Source organism: Panthera leo, chromosome B1 (genome assembly GCF_018350215.1).
Source record: "Panthera leo isolate Ple1 chromosome B1, P.leo_Ple1_pat1.1, whole genome shotgun sequence".
Taxonomy (NCBI): Eukaryota; Metazoa; Chordata; class Mammalia; order Carnivora; family Felidae; genus Panthera; species Panthera leo.
The window spans coordinates 168,837,523-168,860,205 of record NC_056682.1 but is presented as its reverse complement, the minus strand read 5'-3'; the positions used below and the strand labels follow the sequence as shown (position 1 = coordinate 168,860,205).

The 22,683-nt window shown below is 39.4% G+C and overlaps 2 protein-coding genes across 2 annotated transcripts in view; one reads left to right on the top strand and one right to left on the bottom strand.

Annotated features, from left to right (window-relative positions):
- The window catches only part of GRXCR1 (glutaredoxin and cysteine rich domain containing 1), a 126,805-nt gene extending 104,437 nt beyond the window's left edge, over positions 1-22,368 (top strand). The window contains exons 3-4 of the mRNA XM_042936489.1: positions 11,603-11,668; positions 22,130-22,368. Of these exons, the coding sequence (XP_042792423.1) occupies positions 11,603-11,668; positions 22,130-22,309 (246 nt within the window). The 3' untranslated portion in view covers positions 22,310-22,368. The remainder of the gene's footprint in view (positions 1-11,602; positions 11,669-22,129) is intronic.
- TRIM61 (tripartite motif containing 61) lies at positions 9,577-10,091 on the bottom strand. Its single transcript, XM_042936488.1, is given in 3 exon segments — positions 9,577-9,760; positions 9,762-10,013; positions 10,015-10,091. Coding segments are annotated over 3 exon segments (513 nt in total).
- Positions 22,369-22,683: the final 315 nt, after the last annotated feature.

Below are 22,683 nucleotides of genomic sequence, written 5' to 3'. Positions count from 1 at the left end.
TTAAACAAATAAAAAATAAAACCTTTGGTTGTAAAAATATACAAGTGGGACTATATCAACCAAAAAGCTTCTGTACGGCAAAGGAAGTCATCAACAAAATGAAAAGGCAGACTACCAAATGAGAGAAAATATTTGCAAATCACATATCTGATAAAGGATTAATATCCCAAAATATAAAGAACTCATACAACTAAATAGCAAAAAGACAAACAATCCAAGTAAAAAATGGGCAGATGATCTGAATACATTTTTTTCCCAAAGAAGACGTATAGATAACCAACAGACACATGAGAAGGTGCTCAATATTACTAATTATCAGGGAGGTGCAAATGAAAACCACAGTGAGGTATCACTTCACACTGGTTAGAATGGCTATAATCAAAGACAAGAAATAACAAATGTAATGGAGGATGTGGGGATAACGGAACCCTTGTGCACTGTTGGTGGGAAAGTAAATTGGTGCAGCCACTGTGGAAGACAGCACGGAGGTTCCTAAAAAAATTGAACTACCATATGAGTCATCAATTTCGCTTCTGGGTATTTATCTAAAGAAAACAAAAGCACTAACTCGAAAAGGTGCATGCACCCCTGTGTTCACTGCAGCAATGTTTTCAATTCCCTAGAGATGGAAACAACCTTGGCGTTTATCAATGGATGAATGAATAAAGAAATTATGATATACATATGTATGTATATATATACATATATGCACTATATACACAATATATATACACATATACACACATATACACAATATACACACAGCCACACGTATACACACATATACACAATATATATATTATTCAGCCATAAGAAAGAATGAAATCTTGTCATTTTTGACAACATGGATGGACCTTGAAGGCCTCATGCTAATAAGTGAAGTCAAACAAACAAAGACAAATACTGTATGATCTTACTTATATGTGGAATCTCAAGGGAAAAAAATCCTGAGTTCATAAATACAAAAAACAGATTGGTGGTTGCCAAATGTGGGGGCATGGGACAGGGAGGCAAAATAGGTGAAGGGGGTCAAAAGGTACAAACTTCCAGTTATAAAATAAATAAATACTGGTGACGTATTGTGCAGCATTGTGACTACAGCTCACAATACTGCATTGTATATTTGAGAGCTTCTGAGAGTAGATCTTAAAAGTTGTCATCGCTAGAAAAAAATTTGTAACTATGTGCTGTGATGGATGTTAACTAGACTTATTGTGGGGATCATTTTGCAATATATACAAATATTGAATCATTATGTTATGTACCTTAAACTAGTAACATGTTATATGTCAATTATAGCTGAATGAAAAAAAACTTTGGTGAACTTAATCACTGCATTCTAAAAATCAATTTATGCAGGGAATTTTGTGACGTAGTAGACAACAGTCTTAAATCTATTAAGTAAAACTGTTTTCCGGCTTCTAGCTCGATCCCCCAATATTATCTTTTTTTTTTTTAAACCTAGTAGTGACTTTGGGGCGCCTGGGTGACTCAGTTGGTTGGGCGACTGACTTCGGCTCAGGTCATGATCTCCTGGTTCCTGAGTTTGAGCCCCACGTCGGGCTCTGTGCTGACAGCTCAGAGCCTGGAGCCTGTTTCAGATTCTGTGTCTCCCCTTCTCTCTACCCCTGCCCTGCTTCCGCTGTGTCTCTTTGTCTCTCAATAATAAATAAACGTTAAAAAAAATTAAAAAAAAAAACCCTAGGGACTTGATGTCACTTTTATGTGATTCAATATTAATTTTAAAGGAACCAGAAAAAATAAATAAAAGAACAAGAGAGATGGATTTCTGCCATAGAAAAGAGAATAATATATCCCCATGATCATCTACTTTGATGATATGGCTTTATTATAAAGATCAAGATTGGTTCCATGAGAAAAGTGTTCTTTGTAGCTACACTGAAAAAAGTAGCTCAACATTAATTACAGAAAACCTAAATCACTGCCTTTGGCAGGCATTTTTCAACACCCAAAAGTCTGTATTATATAATTACACAAAACAAGTCAACTAGTTTAATTTTGCAGTTAATTCTTCCTGCCAGGGACACAGGAAAACCATGCTCTTTAGAATGAGATTTTCTGAGGAGATTTTACTGTGTCTTTTTTAAGACACTGGAGGGATATCACCACACCTGCTTTGAACATCTTCCAGGCCTAAGTGTTTGGTGTAGAACTCCAGGGTCTCCATGGAGTTGGTTCACGTACTGGAGATGATCCCAAGCCGATTCCTGAAGTAAAGTCTGCCGTTGTCAGCAGGGCTCGGGTGGCCTGGCTCCAGGGTTGACGTAACCTCCCGTTCTGGTGGGTCTGGCAGCCACAGAAACAAACATTTACTGAGCACGTCCTTTGGCAGGCGTCATGCTAGGTGTTGGTTGAGGTCCTTGAATGCCAGCCCTGCCATCTGCTCTCCTGATTACACAGCAGAAAAATCCTTCAGTAGCTGGCACCAGACAGCCCAGCCTACCAGTCGTCATGAGAGCGCAGCCTCCAATGGTTTGCTCTTCATTTCCTGTCCTGTGCCCAGCTAAAGGAAGTGATGGTTAGGGGGAAGGAGTCACACAGTCTCCATACCCCTCTCTCCTGTAGGTGTTTGGCAGTCCATCATCAAATCGCATCAGCTTGCAGATTTACCTTCACCAAGGTGCCTTTTGATTTATGCCATTGTTATTTTTCCTTTTTGTTTTTTTTTAATGTTTATTTATTTATTTGAGAGAGAGAAAGAGACAGAGAGAGAGTGAGTGCAAGCGGGGAGGGGCAGAGAGAGAGGGAGACATGGAATCTGAAGCAAGCTCCAGGCTCTGAGCTGTCAGCACAGAGCCCGATGTGAGGCTCGAACTCACAAACTGTGAGATCATGATCTGAGCTGAAGTCAGACACTTAACTCACTGAGTCACCCAGGTGCCCCTATCTTTCCTTTTTAAATCAGCAGTCATTGTGGGAAATAGCCATTTTTTTTTTTTTACTACATTTTTTACTACACTTACTACATTTAGTATTTACTAATGTATTTACTACAAAATGGCTGAAGATGTTAATATGGCAAATACTTATTGAGTGCCTATGGGGCACCACGCAAAGCGCTGGATCCTTGAAGAAGTCCCAGTTGCTTTAATCACCACTGGGCTCACAGTGCAGGGGGGCACAAAGTGGTCTCAGAGCACAGAGGAAGGAATACTGATATTTGCCTGGGAAAATCAAAGAAACTTCATCAATAAGGTAACATTTCATTTGGGTTTGGAGGGATGTCTAGAAGTTTTTGGGGAGAGGCTGCGAAGGATAGAATAAATTTGGGGCAAAGGTACAGAGCATGTGCAAAGGCATATTATCTCATGGAAGGACCTGGTATGTCCAGGAGAAGGAGAGAAATTCAGAGTATTAGGAGTACATAGCATTAAAGGACAGGGCTGGAAGGGTTGGTGCAGCCAGATAGTGGAGGTTTGTGTCAACCATGCTCAGGAGTCTGGGTTGCATCCCAGTCACTAGAAGGTACTCCAACAAGCAATGTAGGGTGTGCAGTTAAATATAGAGAAATAAATTGCAGGGAAGTGGTTAAGCGAAAGGGAAAAGGAGCCTGATTTAAGCCAGCAGGAGGGATAAAAAAAACTTGTACTATTTGAGTCAAGAGCCACTTCTGTGATGGCATTTATTTAGAGAATATATTTTTATGGTTAATGAAAAAGCAGGGGTATTATTTATTATAATAGCAAGACCATCTAAAGTGTTATGTAAAACATTGCATTGTTAGAGTACTACACTAAAACAAACTTTGTTTGAATTCAGGAGCTGCCTTAGAATAAATTTAAGTCTCAATAATAGCTATCATTTTGGAATGTATTTAGGACATTTCTTTTGTCCTGAATTTTTATTCAAATTTTATTTTATTTTATCATTATATGTATCTTTTATTGCAGGCAACTTTCTTAGTAAGACGAAGTGGTATATGAATAAATGCAAATAAAAGTTAAAATTAAGTAATATATAACATATATGCATACACACAATATGCATATATGTATATATACATTAAAATTTCTGATTTTGCACAAAAACAGACACTCAGATCAATGGAACAGAATAGAGAACCTGGAAATGGACCCACAAATGTATGGCCAACTAATCTTTGACAAAGCAGGAAAGAATATCCAATTGAATAAAGACAGTCTCTTTAGCAAGTGGTGCTGGGAAAACTGGACAGCGAAAAATGAACCTGGACCACTTTCTTACACCATACACAAAAATGAACTCAAAATGGATGAAAGACCTAAATGTAAGACAGGAAATCATCAAAATCCTCAAGGAGAAAGCAGGCAAAAACCTCTTTGATCTTGGCTGCAGCAACTTCTTACTCAACACATCTCCAGAAGCAAAGGAAACAAAAGCAAAAATGAACTATTGGGACCTCATCAAAATAAAAAGCTTTTGCACAGCGAAGGAAACAATCAGCAAAGCTAAAAGGCAACCGATGGAATGGGAGAAGATATTTGCAAATGACATATCAGATAAAGGGTTAGTATCCAAAATCTATAAAGAACTTATCAAACTCCACACCCAAAAAACAAATAATCCAGTGAAGAAATGGGCAAAAGACATGAATAGGCACTTCTCCAAAGAAGACATCCAGATGGCCAACCAACACATGAAAAAATGCTCAACATCACTCATCATCAGGGAAATACAAATCAGAACCACAATGAGATACCACCTCACACCTGTCAGAATGGCTAACATTAATAACTCAGGCAAGAGCAAATGTTGGTGAGGATGCGGAGAAAGAGGATCTCTTTTGCACTGCTGGTGGGAATGCAAACTGGTGCAGCCACTCTGGAAAACAGTATGGAGGTTCCTGAAAAAATTAAAAACAGAACTACCCTACAACCCAGCAAATGTACTACTAGGTATTTATCCAAGGGATACAGGCGTGCTGTTTCGAAGGGGCACATGCACCCCAGTGTTTATACCAGCACTATCAACAATAGCCAAAGCATGGAAAGAGCCCAAATGTCCATCAATGGATGAGTGGATAAAGAAGATGTGGTATAAATATATAATGGAGTATTACTTGGCAATCAAAAGAACGAAATCTTGCCATTTGCAACAACGTGGATGGAACTAGAGTGTGTTATGCTAAGCAAAATTAGAGAAAGACAAATATATAACTTCACTCATATGAGAACTTTAAGACACAGAACAGACGAACACAAGGGAAGGGAAGCAAAAATAATATAAAAACAGGGAGGGGGACAAAACAGAAGAGACTCTTAAATATGGAGAACAGAGGGTTACTGGAGGGGTTGTAAGAAGGGGGAGGGGCTGAATGGGTAAGGGGCATTAGGGAATCTACTCCTGAAATCGTTGTACTATATGCTAACTTGCAGGTAAATTAAAAAAATAAAAATAAATTTAAAAAAAATTCTGTTTGGTTTTGGTTAATGAGAACATTATTTTTAGTTCTTCTGAACCTCTCAAAAATTTCAGGTCAATAGTTTCCAAACATTTGTGTCCTACGTGGAATCTTAGAGCCTGGGTATTAGCGTGGAGGTATATCAGCCTGGAGCAGCTAACGCCTGTATGTGTGATTTTAAGTAATTCTTGAGAAAAAATACTTAAATGTCTGTATTTGTTTATATCGTTTTTTGATGATGGTCAAGGAAACCCTTGGCCTAACAACTCTTCACAGAGATCTAGAAGAGTGTGGTGAATCCAAGCTGGCTTATACCAATCTAAACTTTTCCTCATCTTATTGGTAAAATAGGTCACTGACCCTGTGGCCTGGTATCTTACCTATGTTTCCTCCAGGGCACCAGTCCAAAACACTATGCAGAATCTGATAGGCAGGTTCATTGAACATAGTTTTTCTTATTTTGAATGAAATAAAATGGTGACCACGAAGGATCATGTGGCCTGGTATCTTACCTATGTTTCCTCCAGGGCACCAGTCCAAAACACTATGCAGAATCTGATAGGCAGGTTCATTGAACATAGTTTTTCTTATTTTGAATGAAATAAGATGGTGACCACGAAGGATCATGTACATATGATATTTGGTAACCTTATTGCTCTAATTAATTTCCTTCCTTCATTCTATCTATGTGCTCAGTTACCTACTATCAATCATAAAAATAACAACTTAATCATTACTTTATGGAGTTTTCCCTCATCTTGTTGATTAAGTTAATCGCACCTTATTAGATACACTTTCACAACATCTTGTACCAACAACTCTTTTGTAGTATTCATGACGGTTATAGTTTACATTTATTTGTATGACCTTTTGTTTAACATCTGTCTACTCCAAAAGATTTTACATTCTCTCAGGAACAGGGAGTTTTTTTTTTTTTTTTTTTTTTTTTTGCTTATTGTTTATATCTCAAACACTTAGCACAATGCCTAACCCATAATGGAGACTCAAAATTGTGTTGAATGTGGAAATAAATGAATGGACATGAGTACAAATGAGTATGGTGGCCACTTTTGTACATTCATGGATCACAAATGGTGGGTGAGTGTCCAGCAGCCCTAATCAGCAGGGGGCTGATGTCTTTTCTTAACCTGTTCTTGTTGCCTGAAGGTGTGGGTCTCTTTTTTGGTGATTCATGTGACAAAAGATTATGTAGACTGTCTGATCTCTGGGAAGCTTGTTACATATAAAGTAAAGTGACTTGTTCACATGTCACAGCTCACTGCTCAGAATTTTAAGGGGGAAAGAATTTGAGAATAGAATTAATTTCATATATTGGAGTTTATAATGAACTAAGTCCTTTTCTGGAATATGCAATGTATTTGAAATAACTGAAAATACCTGACACTGAAGTAAAAAAAGAATAGAGATGTTCCTTAGCTTCTCTGATACATTCATCCTGTTTGGAGTCATTGCAGTGAAGGCTTTCATTCACTTGGCTTTTTTGGGACCCACGTCAACAGTGAATCCCAACACAGACTGTCATGTTACTCAGACTGGGAGCTATCTGTACCATTTTTTCACTAATAAATTATATCAGTGAGCAGGCAGCATGCATGGAACAATGGAAAGAATGTATGTTTTGAGACAATATGACCCGAGTTCAAGATCTGGACAGGCTTTTTATTGACTAACTAAAAGGTGCTGGGCATGTTCCTTATTCTCTTCAAACTTCAGTTTCTTCTTTAAAAAAAAAAGAGAGATAATAATGCTTATCTTGCACTGATGATTAAAAAAGCCAATGTCTGTAAAGCACCAAAAGCATATTACTAGTATCATTAATTTCAGGATTAAATTAATTTTCAGAAAAAAAGATTCTGAATCAATTGATAAATGCATTAGAGATATTTCCATAGGTATCCTGGAAGTCTTGGCAAACTATGCCAATAATAGAAAGATTAATTTCTACTTGCATGGAACTGAATAATAGACTTACATTGTAGAAGTTAACAAACTCATATGTGATACTCTTAACCAAATACCAAGCGGGAAAAGATTATCCCCTAAGAATGTTAATACTTAAAAAAAAATACGCTCTCAGAGTGCTTGGGTGGCTCAGTCGGGTAAGTGTCTGATTTTCGCTCAGGTCATGATCTCGCTGTTCGCTGTTCATGGGTTCGAGCCCCACAACGGGTTCTGTGCTGACAGCTGGTAGCCTGGAGCCTGCTTCAGATTCTGTCTCCTTCTCTCTCTGCCTCTCTGCCGCTTCACACTTTCTCTGACTCAAAAGTAAATAAACATTAAAAAAAAATTAAAAAAAAAATACGCTCTCTTCTTTGGGCACAGAAGTGTCTTTATAGACCAAGTAATAATTAGAATGTCTGTGGTGGAAAGCTGCAGGGAATGAGAGCTTTGGACTGGGTAAATGCAGAGCAGCACAGGGCAGATTGAGCGCTATCCAAGCCTCAGGATGGGAGGAACCTCATTTTCCCTGACACTTGCCAGCAAGGCTGAGATCCCTATCCTGCCTCAGCTGCTGCTGCTGCTGCTTAGGAGCAGAGAGGGCAGAGATTTCCTTGTCCTGCCCTGTAAAATCTTGCACTTCAGTTCAGCAAGGACAGGTCAGGTGGAGGTTGGGGACTTGGAACCCAGTGGGGAAGCAGGGGATTTTGACTATTGTTTCTGTTCAGTACTTGGCAAAAGAACAGAGGGCTCCTTCCAAGGAAATGATCTGGGGGCGGGCCAGGTGGAGTTGTGGGTGGATGCTATATTGAGTAGCAGCAGTTGAGAGAGGGAGCAAGTACTCAGCTCTCAGGTCTCTGTTCCAGAGAATTTTCTCCACCTTTGGCACTTGGTATGCCACCTGTGCACCAGACCCCAGGTGTGTCTTGAACAGAGTTTGGGTACGTTGCTTAATGTGAGCAAAGCCTGTGTTTCTATTGAAACGTAGAATCTACTCTTGTCGTGTTGATGGTGCTGGAATTATTTGGCTGAGGCAGGGCAAATTTCATGTGTTGATGGGTAATGAGAAAGGCCTTTCCTGGTCTCTGCATCAGATTCTAAACAACTGGCTAAGGATCGCTGACAGCTGAGAGAAGAAAAGAGCTGGAAAGCAGATGCCTGATAGCTTCTCTGGTGCATTCGTTTTGCTTGGGGTCATGTGGTGCATTTTCTTTCATTGTAGAAAAATGATCTATTCCCTTGCTGCTTTAGTTGGTGGACCAGAGTCCCCAGGGGCTTTTCCCATTTTAGCGTGGCTGACTCTTAAAAGAAATAGAATGTAGCAAAAGTAAAATATTACCAGTTATTCCTACATTTTAGAGTTTAATGTTTTGTTTGGTGCTTCAATCACTTTGGTTCTTGCTTTAGGTATGTCTCTTCTGTCCTCCTGGCCAAACCACCCACAAACTAAAGAATATAACCTGCCTTGTACAGTTACGTATATCCTCTGTAGCCCTGTGTGTTAATTCCTAGTGCTTTTTAATATATGAGGTTGACATTTCTGATGGTGATTAAGATGACATGAATTTTATGAGATAAACTGAAGTAAAATAAAACCCAGAACTAAAGGTTCCTATACATCACTACAAAAATTGCCTACCTCATCTTAGAAACCTCCCCTAAGCTTCAAGGTCCAGATCAAATTCTGCCAAGCTCAGAAAGCCTTCTCTGCCATCAATAAGCAGATCCGTTTCCCCCATGTTATGATGTCCTAGTTGCCCTTTTCTGCATCACCCATTTGACACTTCTTTTCTTCCTCCCCCCTCCCTCTCCCCTCCCTGTCCCCTCCTTATTTTTCTTCTTCTTCCTCCTCCTCCCCTTCTTCTTCTTCTTCTTCTTCTTCTTCTTCTTCTTCTTCTTCTTCTCCTTCTCCTCCTCCTCCTCCACCTCCTTCTCCTTCTTGCCGTATTCCTTTAATTGTCATGAAAAAGGTTCAGGGGACTTTAAGGTTTTATATCTATGGTAGATAGTTTTAACATCTGTCAGTAATTCCAGTTTTCACCTTGTATATCTTCCCTCTATCTCCTTTAATAGATGTTTTAATGTGGAAAGATGCTTTTAAAATGTTAGGTTTTCATTTCGTTTCATTAAAATATCCATTTCCTCATCTTGTCATTGCCAAAGAACAGTCTCTTGCTCATTTTTGAGAAACCACATAAGTTGCTCGAACTCAGACTTTATTTCTTCTTCAGTTCCAATGATTTTCTGGTTTGCATAGTTATCCCCTTTTCTACTTGTTCCACTCTCTCCTTCCATGGTTCAGTGCAATTCTCCAATCTTTTCCTGTGATGGGGAACAGCCTTCTCTCCGGGTCAAATGCAGTGATTCCAGTGATCAGTGGAGAAACTACACTGTGGACAAAACTTTCCAGTCCTTCTGACAGAAGAAGGCCACACTTAATTATGCTTTTTCAGATACGAGCTTCTCTTCCTTCTTCTTCCTCTGGCTTCTTCTTATTTATAGTAGCTTAGCGATTTCCATCAAATTGCCCAGCTGGGGATTGCTTATGAATTTCCTTCCTGGAGAACAATAATGGCAAAATGGACAGGGTAAAGTATCATTTAGATCCTTCCAGGACAGACTGACTCAAGAGAGACAGAAGTTATGCCCACACTGGGTCTTTCAAGTAGTCCAGACAGATGGGACAGCTAGCCCCTATTTGGAAGCCTGCCAGGGACGTCACACACTCCATTGAGCCATGAACAAAGGTGGTGGATGAGGTAATCTGTTCTGTAGTAAAGCCTGGCCCGCTAACACTCAGGACCCAGTGAGCGATGGGTATCCTCCCACAGACCTTGGAAACTGACCAGCTTTCATTTTCACCGGATTGGCATGTTGATGATAGCTTGTATAAACCTGTTTATCCCTTTGCCCCTTAGCTCTAGAGTCTCTTGCCAAGAATACTCCACAGGCTGGAGTCGATTACATCCTAGAACAGATTAGCTGGGCTGCTGTTTTTTCCACTCAATGATGTAAAGTCAGGCTAAATGACTTTCCCATTCAAGAAAGTAGCTTTAGGTCCAAGACTAGGAATCTTTCCTGGAGCAAATGGCTGAGCCCCTCTCTGGCCAGAGACTGCTGTGGCCCCAGAGCCTGGTTCCAACACCTATTTCCCATTCTGCATTGTGGTTTACTTTGTTGCATGTTTACATAAAAGTCTATAGTGACCTCCTTATGAACAAGGACGTTTTAAATATCTTAAGTGAGTTTTTGTTTTCCATCCTGCCCAGCACAAATAGGAACTCAAGAAGTATTTATTGTGTGGTGCTATTTCTCCCCATTTTGTTGATCAATCAAAAACTGATTCAACACCTATTCTGTGCCAACAACTGTTATTCCATGCCAGGGAGATGTTGTGAACAAGGCACACATGGTCTCTGCCTTTGATCAGAAATAATTTCCTTCCTTATCGAGGAAAGGAAAATCGAGCAGGAGAATGTAAGAAGAGGCTGGAAAGGGAAGGAAAATCAGGCAGTTAGAAGAAACACTATGATTTGTTTGGAAAGTGCATACATTGCCCCCATTCTCATTTTCATAGTAAAGTTTTAGAAGTTAAAAACAATGGCTCTGGAGTGAGTTCCCTGCTTGTGTTCAGATTCCCATTCTGCTTCCTTTCGGGGTGGCCTTGGCATTGTTATTTAATCTCACTGAGGCTCACTTTGTGCTATTAATAGAGCCTACAACTTCCAATTAGATGATGTTGGGTGCCCAGCTCATAATGTGTGCTTAATTAGTGTCAGTGGTTATTAATTTTATTAGTATTATTAGCTGCCGCTATCTCTACACGTGAAGGAAGGGTCATGTCAACACCACTGGGAATAGGGTGGAGACAGCCCAGGCTGGGAGTTTGCTCAATGGTTTCCTTTCCCAGATGGCAGAGCTGCCTTCAGGCTCTCTGAACAACTCTGAAGGGTGTGCTGGAACCTTACATATCTGGACATAATCTGACATTTGTGGGATTCCCAGCTCTCACCTTCTGCTGGCAGTCGTCCTCTTGCTCCCACTAAGCCTTACTAAATGGGAGAATATATGGAGGAAAAAAGAAATTTCCTCCCTTCTTTGGCCTCCTGGTTGTAAGTTTACTTACAAGGGAAGAATGGTGTTCAATATCTTGTGGGTTAAGCTCTCCTGGCTAGAACTTTGTTTTCTCCAATACTAACAAAATGGATTTTCTTCCCCCACCCCACCCTTTCTTGTTAATAGGGTGCTGAGAAAATTTTGTCAATGAATGAATCAGGAGAACTGCAAGACCTCTTAACCAAAATTGAGGTAATTGTGCTTTTAGCAACTTATTTTTAGTAATCAAAATGTTAAAACACATTCTGATTGTAATTGAGTTTTCCTAATTGAATTTTTCTCCCCATGTTCTTACAAATATGTAATGGGATACGTGTGGCAGTTTTCATTTGGTATCACCTGCCATTAGGTTTGCTCCAGCTAGAGTGACTTTAGTGTTAGCTTCTCCCCACCTCATAGTATTAGGTGAGAATCCCAGTCAGCTTTATTAGAGCCTAATTCTCTGTAATAGAGCTGTTGATGAGGTGTTTCAGAATCAGGCAATTGTCTTGAAGCACGTTTACAATTTTTCATTTAAATTATCTTTCCCACGGACCAGCTTATCATTTCTAAAGATTTCAGAAAAATTATTTCTCCTAAAGTGCACACTTTAACTTTGTTCCAATACTTACAATCGTAGCATCAGAGAAATGCATGATCAAATATGTAATGTATCAAATCAATATGGAACCAGAGAGTCCTCTGCTAAACTATATTATCAGCCTGTTTCTCTCCATAGGTAGGAAAGTCATATCTTTTCTGGCCCAAACTGGGACACTTTGAGAGTAAAGAGGGTGTGTTAATGATTTCTCTGGGACAGCACACATGAACCAGGACATTCCCAGGTGAATTAGGCAATATGGGCCCCCAGTATGTATAAGCCCTGCCAGCTCTTCTTGGTCTAGTCTCCTCCACTGACCTCACCTCTGATTCTCTACCACTTTTTGTTCTTTATTTGCAAGAGACAACTCTCTGTGGCTTCTTCCTACCATTCCTTTGTGCAAGCTGATTTGTCTGCCTAGAATGCTCTTATTCCAGGTCCTCATTTACTTACACCATCTTCAAGGCCCATCTTACAGTATCCTTTCTTCCCCAGATCATTCCTGGTCTCTTGCACCTTGGAATTTTTATAACCCTCTTTCTGTTGGGTGCTTACCACAATCCTTTGACTTGTGTATCACCTTTCCTTGGGTATTTGATGGGTGTCCCAAACGAACCAAGGGCTCCTTGGTTTTAGGAATCATGTTTCATTCCTATTGTGATTTCTCTTTTTTTTTTTTTTTTTTTTAACGTTTATTCATTTTTGAGAGATAGAGCATGAGCGGAGAAGAGAGAGGGAGACACAGAATCTGAAGCAGGCTCCAGGCTCCGAGCTGTCAGCACAGAGCCCGATGTGGGGCTCGAACTCACGAACCGTGAGATCATGACCTGAGCCAAAGTCTGACGCTCAACCGACTGAGCCACCCAAGCACCCCCCCATTGTGATTTCTTCCAGAAAGACAAACACAGTGAGGGCATGGACTATATAGTCAGCAACTCCTCTCAGCTTGAAAATCTGTGTGGATGGACTTATTTCTTTCTTTTTGTCCCTATACTCGACTCCAACCCCCTGAAACCATGAGTTTAGGTTAATGCATATCTTTTATTTAAATGATTTAACTTGGTTAATATGTATTATTGTTTTCTGCGTACATTTTTGTCATGCTGTTATGTAATATAGCATTGCATTTTTGTTGTGTAATATTTTACACAAATAAAATATTTTTTATTTTGTTGCAAATTGTCTTCACTAGGCACTATGTTTTGTTTTTAAGGGCCATGTATGTTGCTATGTGAACATTTAATACATTTCTTCTAACTACTCCATGATGGAAACATATCTGTATTGTCCAAAGTGGTAACCATGGGCTATATGTGGCTATTGAGCACTTTATAGTCACTGTTATAGCAAGTAATATGGCTAGTGTGACTGAGAAACTGAAATTTTAATTTTATTTAATTTTATTTGATTTAAAATTAAATTTAAATAGCCAAATGCTAGTGGCTCCTGTTTTGGACAGTGCAGCTCTGTGGTGCCTACCCACTATTTTTTATCTACCTGCTTTTCCATTGATGGATACCCAGATGTCATTCAGTACCCTCCTCAAACACTGCTTCCAGGAACAACCTTGAACATGTTCCTTATGGATTTCTGTGGGAGTAGAAATTGCTTAAGCATACGCTTAATTTTCCAAGTAGATGGCTCTCTGGACTGGTTGCACCTTTCAAATACTCCCTGTTGTAGGGAAAGACGTTTTTAGGTGTTCCCACATTCTTCCTCCCCACGATTCTTGACAATATTTTACATTGTTCTCTAATTTACTGTTTTCTAGTTTTTGCTAGGGTAGTAGGTGTGAAGATATATTGCCTTATTGTTTTAATTTACATTTTTCTGATTACCACTGAGTTTGAGTGTCCCATTGTATGCTTGTTAAATTTTAAATTTCTTGGGGCACCTGGGTGGTTCAGTCAGTTAAGCGTCTGACTTCAGCTCAGGTCATGATCTCTCAATTCATGAGTTCCAGCCCCATGTTGGGGTCCATATTGACAGCTCAGAGCCTGGAGCCTGCTTCAGATTCTGTCTCCCTCTCTCTGCCCCTCCCCCACCTTGCACTCTCTCTCTCTCTTTCTCTTTCTCAAATATAAACATTAAAAACATTTTAAATTTCTTGTGTAAACTGTGTATTCTTATACCTTCCCTGTGAAAGTCTTGGAATTGTCTTTTTTTTCTTCTTGGTTGAGTTTTGGAAGAATCTTCTACATTATAAATATATTTTTTCTTTGTTTTAGTCATTGTCAATGTTTCCTTTCCTTTTTTCAGTTTCTTTCATGATGTCCGTCACCCAACAGAAATCCTCTGATATAATCAAATTGATCATGCTTCCTCATAACGAAGTAGTCTTTTATCTTAACGTTACATAGATATTATCCTGCATTCCCTTCTATTAACTTTATAATTTTTCATACCTAGGTCTTTACTTCATACAGAATGCACTTGCATTTTCTTATTTATGATGAGATAGCTTCCCCAAACCAGCTACTAAATAATCTACTATTTTTTTTTTATTGCTCTGTTGTGCCAATTTTATATTATAATAAATCCCCATGTGTACTTGGGTCTTGGTTTGACTCTCTACTGAGTTCCTTTGCCAGTCTTATTCTAGCAATATCATCCTGTTTTTATTTCTGTGGCTTAACAGCATCTTCTAGAGTCATATAGGGTAAATCTCTCTCATTACTCTTTTTAAAGATTGATGATCGGCTTAGCTCTTCATGGACTTTTATTCTTTGAGTCTACAATCCCTTAATTCTGCAAGTTGGTGAACACCATCACGCTATATAACATAACCTCTGTCTCTCAGCTCAAAGAATTTTGGAAAGAAGATTTTGTTCTCTTCATCAAATCTGTCTCCATTCTACAGATGGCATAAATAAGGTGCAGACATTTAAGACTATTCATGATGTTGAAAAGAATTGTATGGTACTGACTTCTGCTGTTGTAGGAGCTGTAAGGTGTTATAACTCTGTTGGGCTGCTTTTCCCATGTAACAAAACTGGTAGAGAAATTGTAGCCATCCAAAGAAAGCCCTAATTTGCCTGTGAGAGGAGCTAGGGCTTAAGGCACACTAGCCTAGGTAAAGATATTGACCCTCAAGAGAGGCAGTTGGAAGAGCCAGGAAAAGTGGATAAGGGATGCAAAATTCCAGTCTAAACCCATCCCATTCTTCAAGTTTACTTTTGGCAGTGGAGTAGGAGTTAAATATTCATGAGGTTGGAAACATTGGAGTCTTTACTATGTAGCAAGTAACATTCTTGATGTTTTGTATGTATTAAGTCATTGAAACGTCACAACTCTGCAGGTCAGTTTCTATTATTATCCTCTTTTTACTAACCAGGAAATGGAGGCACAGAGATTAAATCACTTTCTGAAGACCTTACAGACAGTGTTTGATTCATGATTATAATCACCTTGACTTAAAAACCCATGGTCTTAAGCATGAATTTATGCTTCCATGACTCTCAAATTAAGTGGCATGTAGTTGTCTGGGAAATCTGACCATATGTGGTAGGACCCAAAGCTCAAGTGAGAAGTTCGCTGTGAGGCAGACAGAGTATGAGGTCCAGGGAACAGACTAGGCTTTAACACTGGACTCTGAAACTAGAGGGGAGGCCATCCTGAAAGATGGGTAAATTGGTGGTAACTTTAGAGAGAAACCAGACAGATCTTGCCAAATTCTAGTTTGCTGTTAGTTCGTACTACATGGTAGATGATGACTATCCTGGTCCTCATAATTCAGGTCCCAGTTTTTAACAGTTATTCCAAATGATAGTGAAGAAAGAGAGGTAGCAGTTATGGTTGGGCCATCGGAAATGGAGTCAACAAATAATTTCAAATTTCCAAGTCAAAGCATCTTAGCATACATCCACCCCAAGTGAATATTGCTCTGGGAAGTCAAGTGGGCCTGATTCATTGATGAAAATTGTCAGTGGATTCAAACATGAGGCTATGGCTAAAGCCAGCAGAAGCAAGTGAAATATAACAATAGCTAGTGTGGCTACTTGGGTTCAGTGGGGCTAGGTGCACCTGGGAGGATTCTGTTCCTGAGACAGAATTTGCAGGGTATATAGTGTGAGCTCCTAATATATAGTGTGAGCTAATATAGTGTGAGCTCCATGTGGACACAAGATCCTTGTCTCTTTTGTTCTATTCTGTACCTTTAGTGCCTAGAACAGGGATTGGCAAATAACAGACAATAAATATTTGTTAAGTGAAAAGATGAATGAATCCTCTTTCATCCAAGGTTCCTTTTTTGAAAAGGCAAAGCAGTGAGCTGATGAAAAGGAAGAGAAAAATAATTATTTTATGTAGGATAATGCTTGAGTGAAAGGATGAAATGAAAACACCATTTTAGTAATATTTATATTTATTTATTTATTTGTTTATTTATATTAATAAACAAGCTGGAGATTAGAAGCAAAGAAGTGTCTACGATTCCCCTAAAACAATAACCATGATGGATAGCTGATCCTGCTGGTGTTCACACAGAGGAAGCCCGGGGAGCCTTGAGATGTATTAGCAAACACCTGGTTATGGCAGATACTGAATTAAAGATTGCAGATGGTAGAGAAGCTCCAAGTAAGCTCTTGCCTTGCTATTTTTTTTTAAAGTTATGAACAAACATTCTTGTCATTTCTAATGAGATTGCCAACATATGCCCATTTCGTGTCCTTTTTTTCTTGTAAAATCTGACTCTCCCCTGAGGGCTGGTGATTACTTATTTATTGCTCGCGAAGAGCACAAGAGTTTCAGCTACACACGGAGGATGCTGGAATGGCACAGGCTATTTTTGCAGGACGTTGGTGCTACCAGACACTGTCTTAACCCTCCCTGGAGAAGCACAGTTCTGGATGGCGACCCTCCCAGTGCGGAGGGTGGGGCGGTGGCCACGGCATATTCATAGAAGCATCAGAGACCACTGACTCACCTGGGAAATCAGGCCATGTACTCTGTCTGCCTCTCTCTGAAATCTGAACATCTTTTTAAGTAGGCTTATGGCAGTCCAGCACACTGGGTTCAAAAATCAGACTCCTATATTTAGGCTAATGAATTTAAGATTATAAGCCACAACTTTCCTCTGTGTCGACAGTTAGTTCAGGGGCTTCTTTCTCAAGGCTGCAAATTACGGATGCTGGAAACTCTGATCATCAGGATAGATTGTGTTTATCAGCAGCTTGATCAGACAGAGGTGTTTAGTAGGCACTTAACAAGCATTTTCTGAATTAAATTGTTGAATGTAGTTTAAAACAAAATACATAGACAGAGGTAAATCATCCAGAGATGATTATATGCAAAGTGTGCCCTCTTTGACAATTTGTTATGTGGATAAATTTGCTTCATAGACAATCTGGATGACGAGATTTATGGTTCCAGAAAATCAGGTGAATTACTTCCTCTTTAGTGGAATACTTAAGAGACTTTCAAGTTCTACTAGAACAGGAATAGGTAAATCTGAGGTTAAAAATAATAAGTGCATCCATTTCCTAATCTCCAGGAAGATAGTGAAAGCCCTTGATATTAGCATCCTCCTTCTATCTTAGATAATAGGAAAATCTCTTTGTATTTCTGAATTTGAGTTTGTGCTACAAAGGAAATCCATTTGACAATCATTCATGAGCTCTACCCTTTCATCCTCATCCTGTCGATCCTTTGTGAGAGACTCCGGAGTTCTTGTGTGCTTTAATTCCGATGACCACAGTATGGCGTGGACCCATTCAAAGCTAAGGGTAGGGCTGAGGGCTACTATGAAGTGAACAGGGATGTGTCTGGCCTCACTGCTTTATCCCCAGTGCCTTCCACAGTGCCTGGCAAGTAGACACTCAATATTTGTGGAATGAATGAATAAATGAAAGTGTCTCACCCTCTGAGTCTTTTTTTAAAGTCTCTCGCCAAGTGTATGAGAACAGAAAGAGGTAAAAAGAGAGGATGATTTCTCACTCCTTTTTTTTTTTTCTTGAATTCCACCCGAAAGGGACGTGCTTCCACCCAAACCACTATTCAAAGGAGGGCCATTCTGTGAACTCAGTGCTCTGTGTGCTGTTCTCACCCAGGGCTGCATGGTTTCTCCCTTTGCTGGGCAACTGGGCACTAAAGAGCTAGTTGCTTGAAATTCAGTGTTTCTGCAGTGGGCTTCTTCATTGAAAGTGGAAGTCTGTTTTGTTGCTTTTAATAATGACTGTCGTTAACCTCAGTTCCTCCTTCCTCCTTCCTAGAACATTGTCCATGTTTGGGGCAATTTTCTAGCCCCTTTAACACCTGTACTGGGGGCACAACCATCTACTTACCTGCATCTGATACATTTAATACAAGCCAGTTTTTTCTCATTGTTGGAACTCTTTAAATTGGAACCACAGACTAACAAAACTATAACATTATAACAAAAGTGCTCTCTGAAGGAGATAGCTAGGGATGACTGAATTATTTATTTTTATTAGAGGAACAAATGGAGTAGATTGTAGTGGATGGTGTATCAGGAATGAGATACCTGGAGGCTAATGGAGCAGTGAGAGCTCAAGACCCACTCAGAGCCACCCCCACTTCTGCCTCGGTCACAGCATTTATCATTCAACTCTTTTATGTTTGAGGATCCCATGTAATGTTATCTGACTGAGACTATTATGGATGTAAATAAAGGTGAAAAACTACTACTAAAGAGGAAAGCCCATGAGATTTTCTCTTTTGTTAAAAGTTTTTATTTGAATTCCATTTAGCATACAGTGTAGTGTAAGTTTCATGTGTACAATATAGTGATTCAACACTTCGTAACAACAGCCGGTGCTCCTCACAAGGAGTGCTCTCCTTAATCCCCATCACCTGTTTAAGCCTTCCCCCCACCCACCTCCCCTCTAGTAACCATCAGTTTGTTCTCTACTATTAAGAGTCTGTTTCTTGGTTTGCCTCCCTCTTCTTTTTTTCCCCTTTGCTCAATTGTTTTATTTCTTAAATTCCACATAAGAGTGAAATCATGTGGCATTTTTCTTTCTCTGACTGACCTATTTTGCTTAGCCTAATACCCTCTAGCTCCATCCATGTCATTGCAAATGACAAGATTTCATTCTTTTTGATGGCTGAGTAATAGTCCACTGTTTGTATATTTACCACATCTTTATCCATTCATCAGTTGAGGGACACTTGGGCTGTTTCTATAGTTTGGTTATTGTAGATAATGCTGCTATAAACACTGGGGTGCCTGTATCCCTTTGAATTAGTATTTTTCTTTTCTTTGGGTAAATATCTAGTAGGTGGGAATGCAAACTGGTGCAGCCACTTTGGAAAACAGTATGGAGGTTCCTCAAAAACTTAAAAATAGAACTACCCTATGATCCCGCAATTGCACTGCTAGGTACTCACCCAAAGGGATTTGCTCTTGAAGAAAGTTCTTCAAGTTCCAATTTTCTAATTCCCCTGTGACCTAAACATTTCTTATAGTCATTAAGAGTTTTTGTTTCTTCGTTTGTGAAATCAGGCACGTGTGAGAGTTGGGTATAGACGCTATATAATATGTATGCCATTCTTTTCCTCTCCTCAGTTTATGGCTGAAGCAGCTAATTTTTACTGAGAATGGAAATGCCTTCATAATCTTTCCAATCCTGTGTTCCAAGACATCAGCTGCTTTCCCAAGACAACTGAGCATTTCATACCTTCCCTGTCAGCAACTTCTCTATGAGGGATGCCATACTAAATATGGACTGCCCACTTACATATAATTCTCAGATAAATGAGAAATAATTTTTAGTTTTTGTATGTCTCATGCAATGTTGGGGACATACCTATACGAAAATTTATTTGTAGTCTCTCTGAAATTCAAATTAACCAGGCATCTTGTATTTTTAATTGCAAAATTTGATGATACTATTCTACTTGAAACCCAGATCTAGTTATAATCTAGCACTAATGGGTGAAGTCCCCGAGTCAGGGGCCCTAAAGGTCCTTTCTCCAGGACCTAGGCCAGCCCAATATCTGTTCTGATCAGTAGGTCATTGTATGTGTGTGTGTGTGCGCACGCGCGCGCGTGTGTGTGTGTATAATTTTTTTGAGAAAGAGAAAGAGTACCTGTGTACATAAATGGGAGGGAGGGGCAGAGAGAGAAGGAGAGAGAGAATCTTAAGCAGGCTTTACCCCCAGCACAGAGCCTGACACGGGGCTTGATCTCACAACCATGAGGGTATGACCTGAGCTGAAATCAAGAGTTGGATGCTTAACTGACTGAACCACCCAGGTGACCCACAAGTCATTATGTATTTTTAATATACACTTCTGGCACAGCTCTCGTGAATGTCAAGAATCTATCTATTTTATCATAGTTTTAAAATTTGATAAGAACACCATTATTTACTAATTATATTATAATTTGCTTTTATTACATTTTTTTCCCTTATAATTTGCTTTTAAACTACCCTCTTGTTCCATCACTGGGTTTGGTTTTATTCAATTTATTTTCTAAAAACATTTTAATATTATGTAAAATTGTAAATTCACTATACCATGTTTTGGTCAATACTTGCACAGAGAAATGACAAAAACCCGCCTACAAAGTAACTAATTGCTACACACACTCAATCTAACTTTCTGGAAGAGTTTTGAATCTGTAGTCTTGATAAAGTTCCCTCTTTGTGTCATCCGGTTTGCCAACCACTACTTTCCATCAAGTAATTCTGTGCCGCTAAAAATGAGGTATTATGTGGATTTTGCCATCTTGACATAATAGCTAAGTCAAACTATATTGGCAGGTGAACTTTGCTATACACAAAAAGTGCATATCTGAAAAGTGGGGACATAAATTTTGAAGCAATCATGTCCTTAATGTTTATTTCCCGAAGCACATTCCATAAAGTACTAATTGTGAGAGAATTATGGTTGTTTCCTGGGAAGAGTTATCATAGCTGTAAGTGCTGGGGAAACGGTGGGTTAAACCCAGTTAATCAGGTTCCTTTTCATTTGGCTGCTTTGGAGACTTGAGTACGTGCAGTTGTGAATCTCCAGAGAACAGCCATATGTCTGTGTATATAAACCACGTTTGAGTGTGTTTCTGCCTGTGTGTGTGTGTGTGTGTGTGTGTGTGTGTGTGTGTGTATTGATTCACATTTCCCAGTTTTATTTTAGCAATTATTCTCTTCACAAAGCCAAGCTTTCAAATATTGCTGCAAACTCCTATTTTGCAAGTCAGAAGCTTGATAATTAATTCACTTTCACCTCGTCTTCATTCTGTAATGGCTCCTAATCTCCCCACCGCTGATGGATACCACTAGTGAACTCTGGCAAAGGATATGTGCTCAAAGAAGGAAATAGAAATGTGTGTGAATAATTTTCAAAATATTATCCTCGATACAATGCACGGTTACTTTCATTTTAGTAGGAGAGTATTTTATCTTTACTTGAGGTAGAAAGGCAGATAGCCATTGTGGGGCGTTTTATGGACTTGGATAAATACCTTAAGATTTCTATGCCTATTTCCTTAAATATAAAATAAGGATAAAGATACCTGAATATCTGCTTTACAGTCGAAGGTGTCTGTATGTGTAAAGGATGGGATGAGGGACGATTCTATACAATAATGCATTTGAAAGTGCTTTTAAAAAAACAAAGCATTATTCAAATGTGCAATGTAACGATAAATCTTCAGTTGATAGTGGCTCTTTCACACTCAGCTTTTAGTGTTTTGATTTTCCAGACTCACTATTAGTGATACTGTTCTATGAACAAAGATATTAAACCGTTAGGAGGTACTCAAGGGAAAGTTACAGTACTTCCCTCTAATGAAAATAACCATTTCCTGAATTGTTTGGTTTGTAAATATGTGTTTTCATATGATAGATCTCCTGAGATCTGGACCCTTTAACCTAAAATGTACCAGTCTTCACAAAACAAGGTTATGCTATTGATGGCCATCAACAGGGTATTAAAGAAAACTTCAGCTAGCTTTCCCCCTGGGTCTCTGCATACATGGTAGGTGATTTCAAGTCCACAGCCAGCATTGTTTTACGACCATCCACAATGCAGGCAGACAGGAAGGCTGGTTGAGTTGTTCATGCTAACGCCTTTTCTGTCCTCTCTTGTCCCCCTGCCGCCCTCTACAGAGAGTGCAGCATCCACAGGAGTGTCCCTCCTGTGGAGGCTTTGGCTTTCTTCCGTGCTCCGTGTGCCATGGGAGCAAGATGTCAGTGTTTCGAAACTGCTTTACAGACTCTTTCAAAGCTTTGAAGTGCACTGCTTGCAACGAGAACGGCCTTCAACGCTGTAAGAGCTGTGCTGGTTAGCCGGAGATCTCACCCAGGGAGAGCCTCGTTTTATTAACTGAAGTCAATCATATGGTTTATACGTGTTTTTATTTTTAACTGTCATGTTTATGAGTTAATCAATAAACTTTGTTTAGTATAATTGCCTTTGTTTTCAATTTTTGCTGTGGCCATTTTCATTGACTCATGAAATAAACGTTTGTTTAACACCGATTTGCCATGCCCTTTGCTAGACCCTGGCTTCTCATTGAAATTAGTGGAGTACCCAGTACCCTTTCAGGATATCCAAACTCTGATTTGTTAAACGTGTTTGAGTTTCTAAAGAAAAGACTCACTGTATGTAATAGTGCCAATTGCAATGTCACCCTTTTGTCTAGAAGGAGTTACTCCAACTC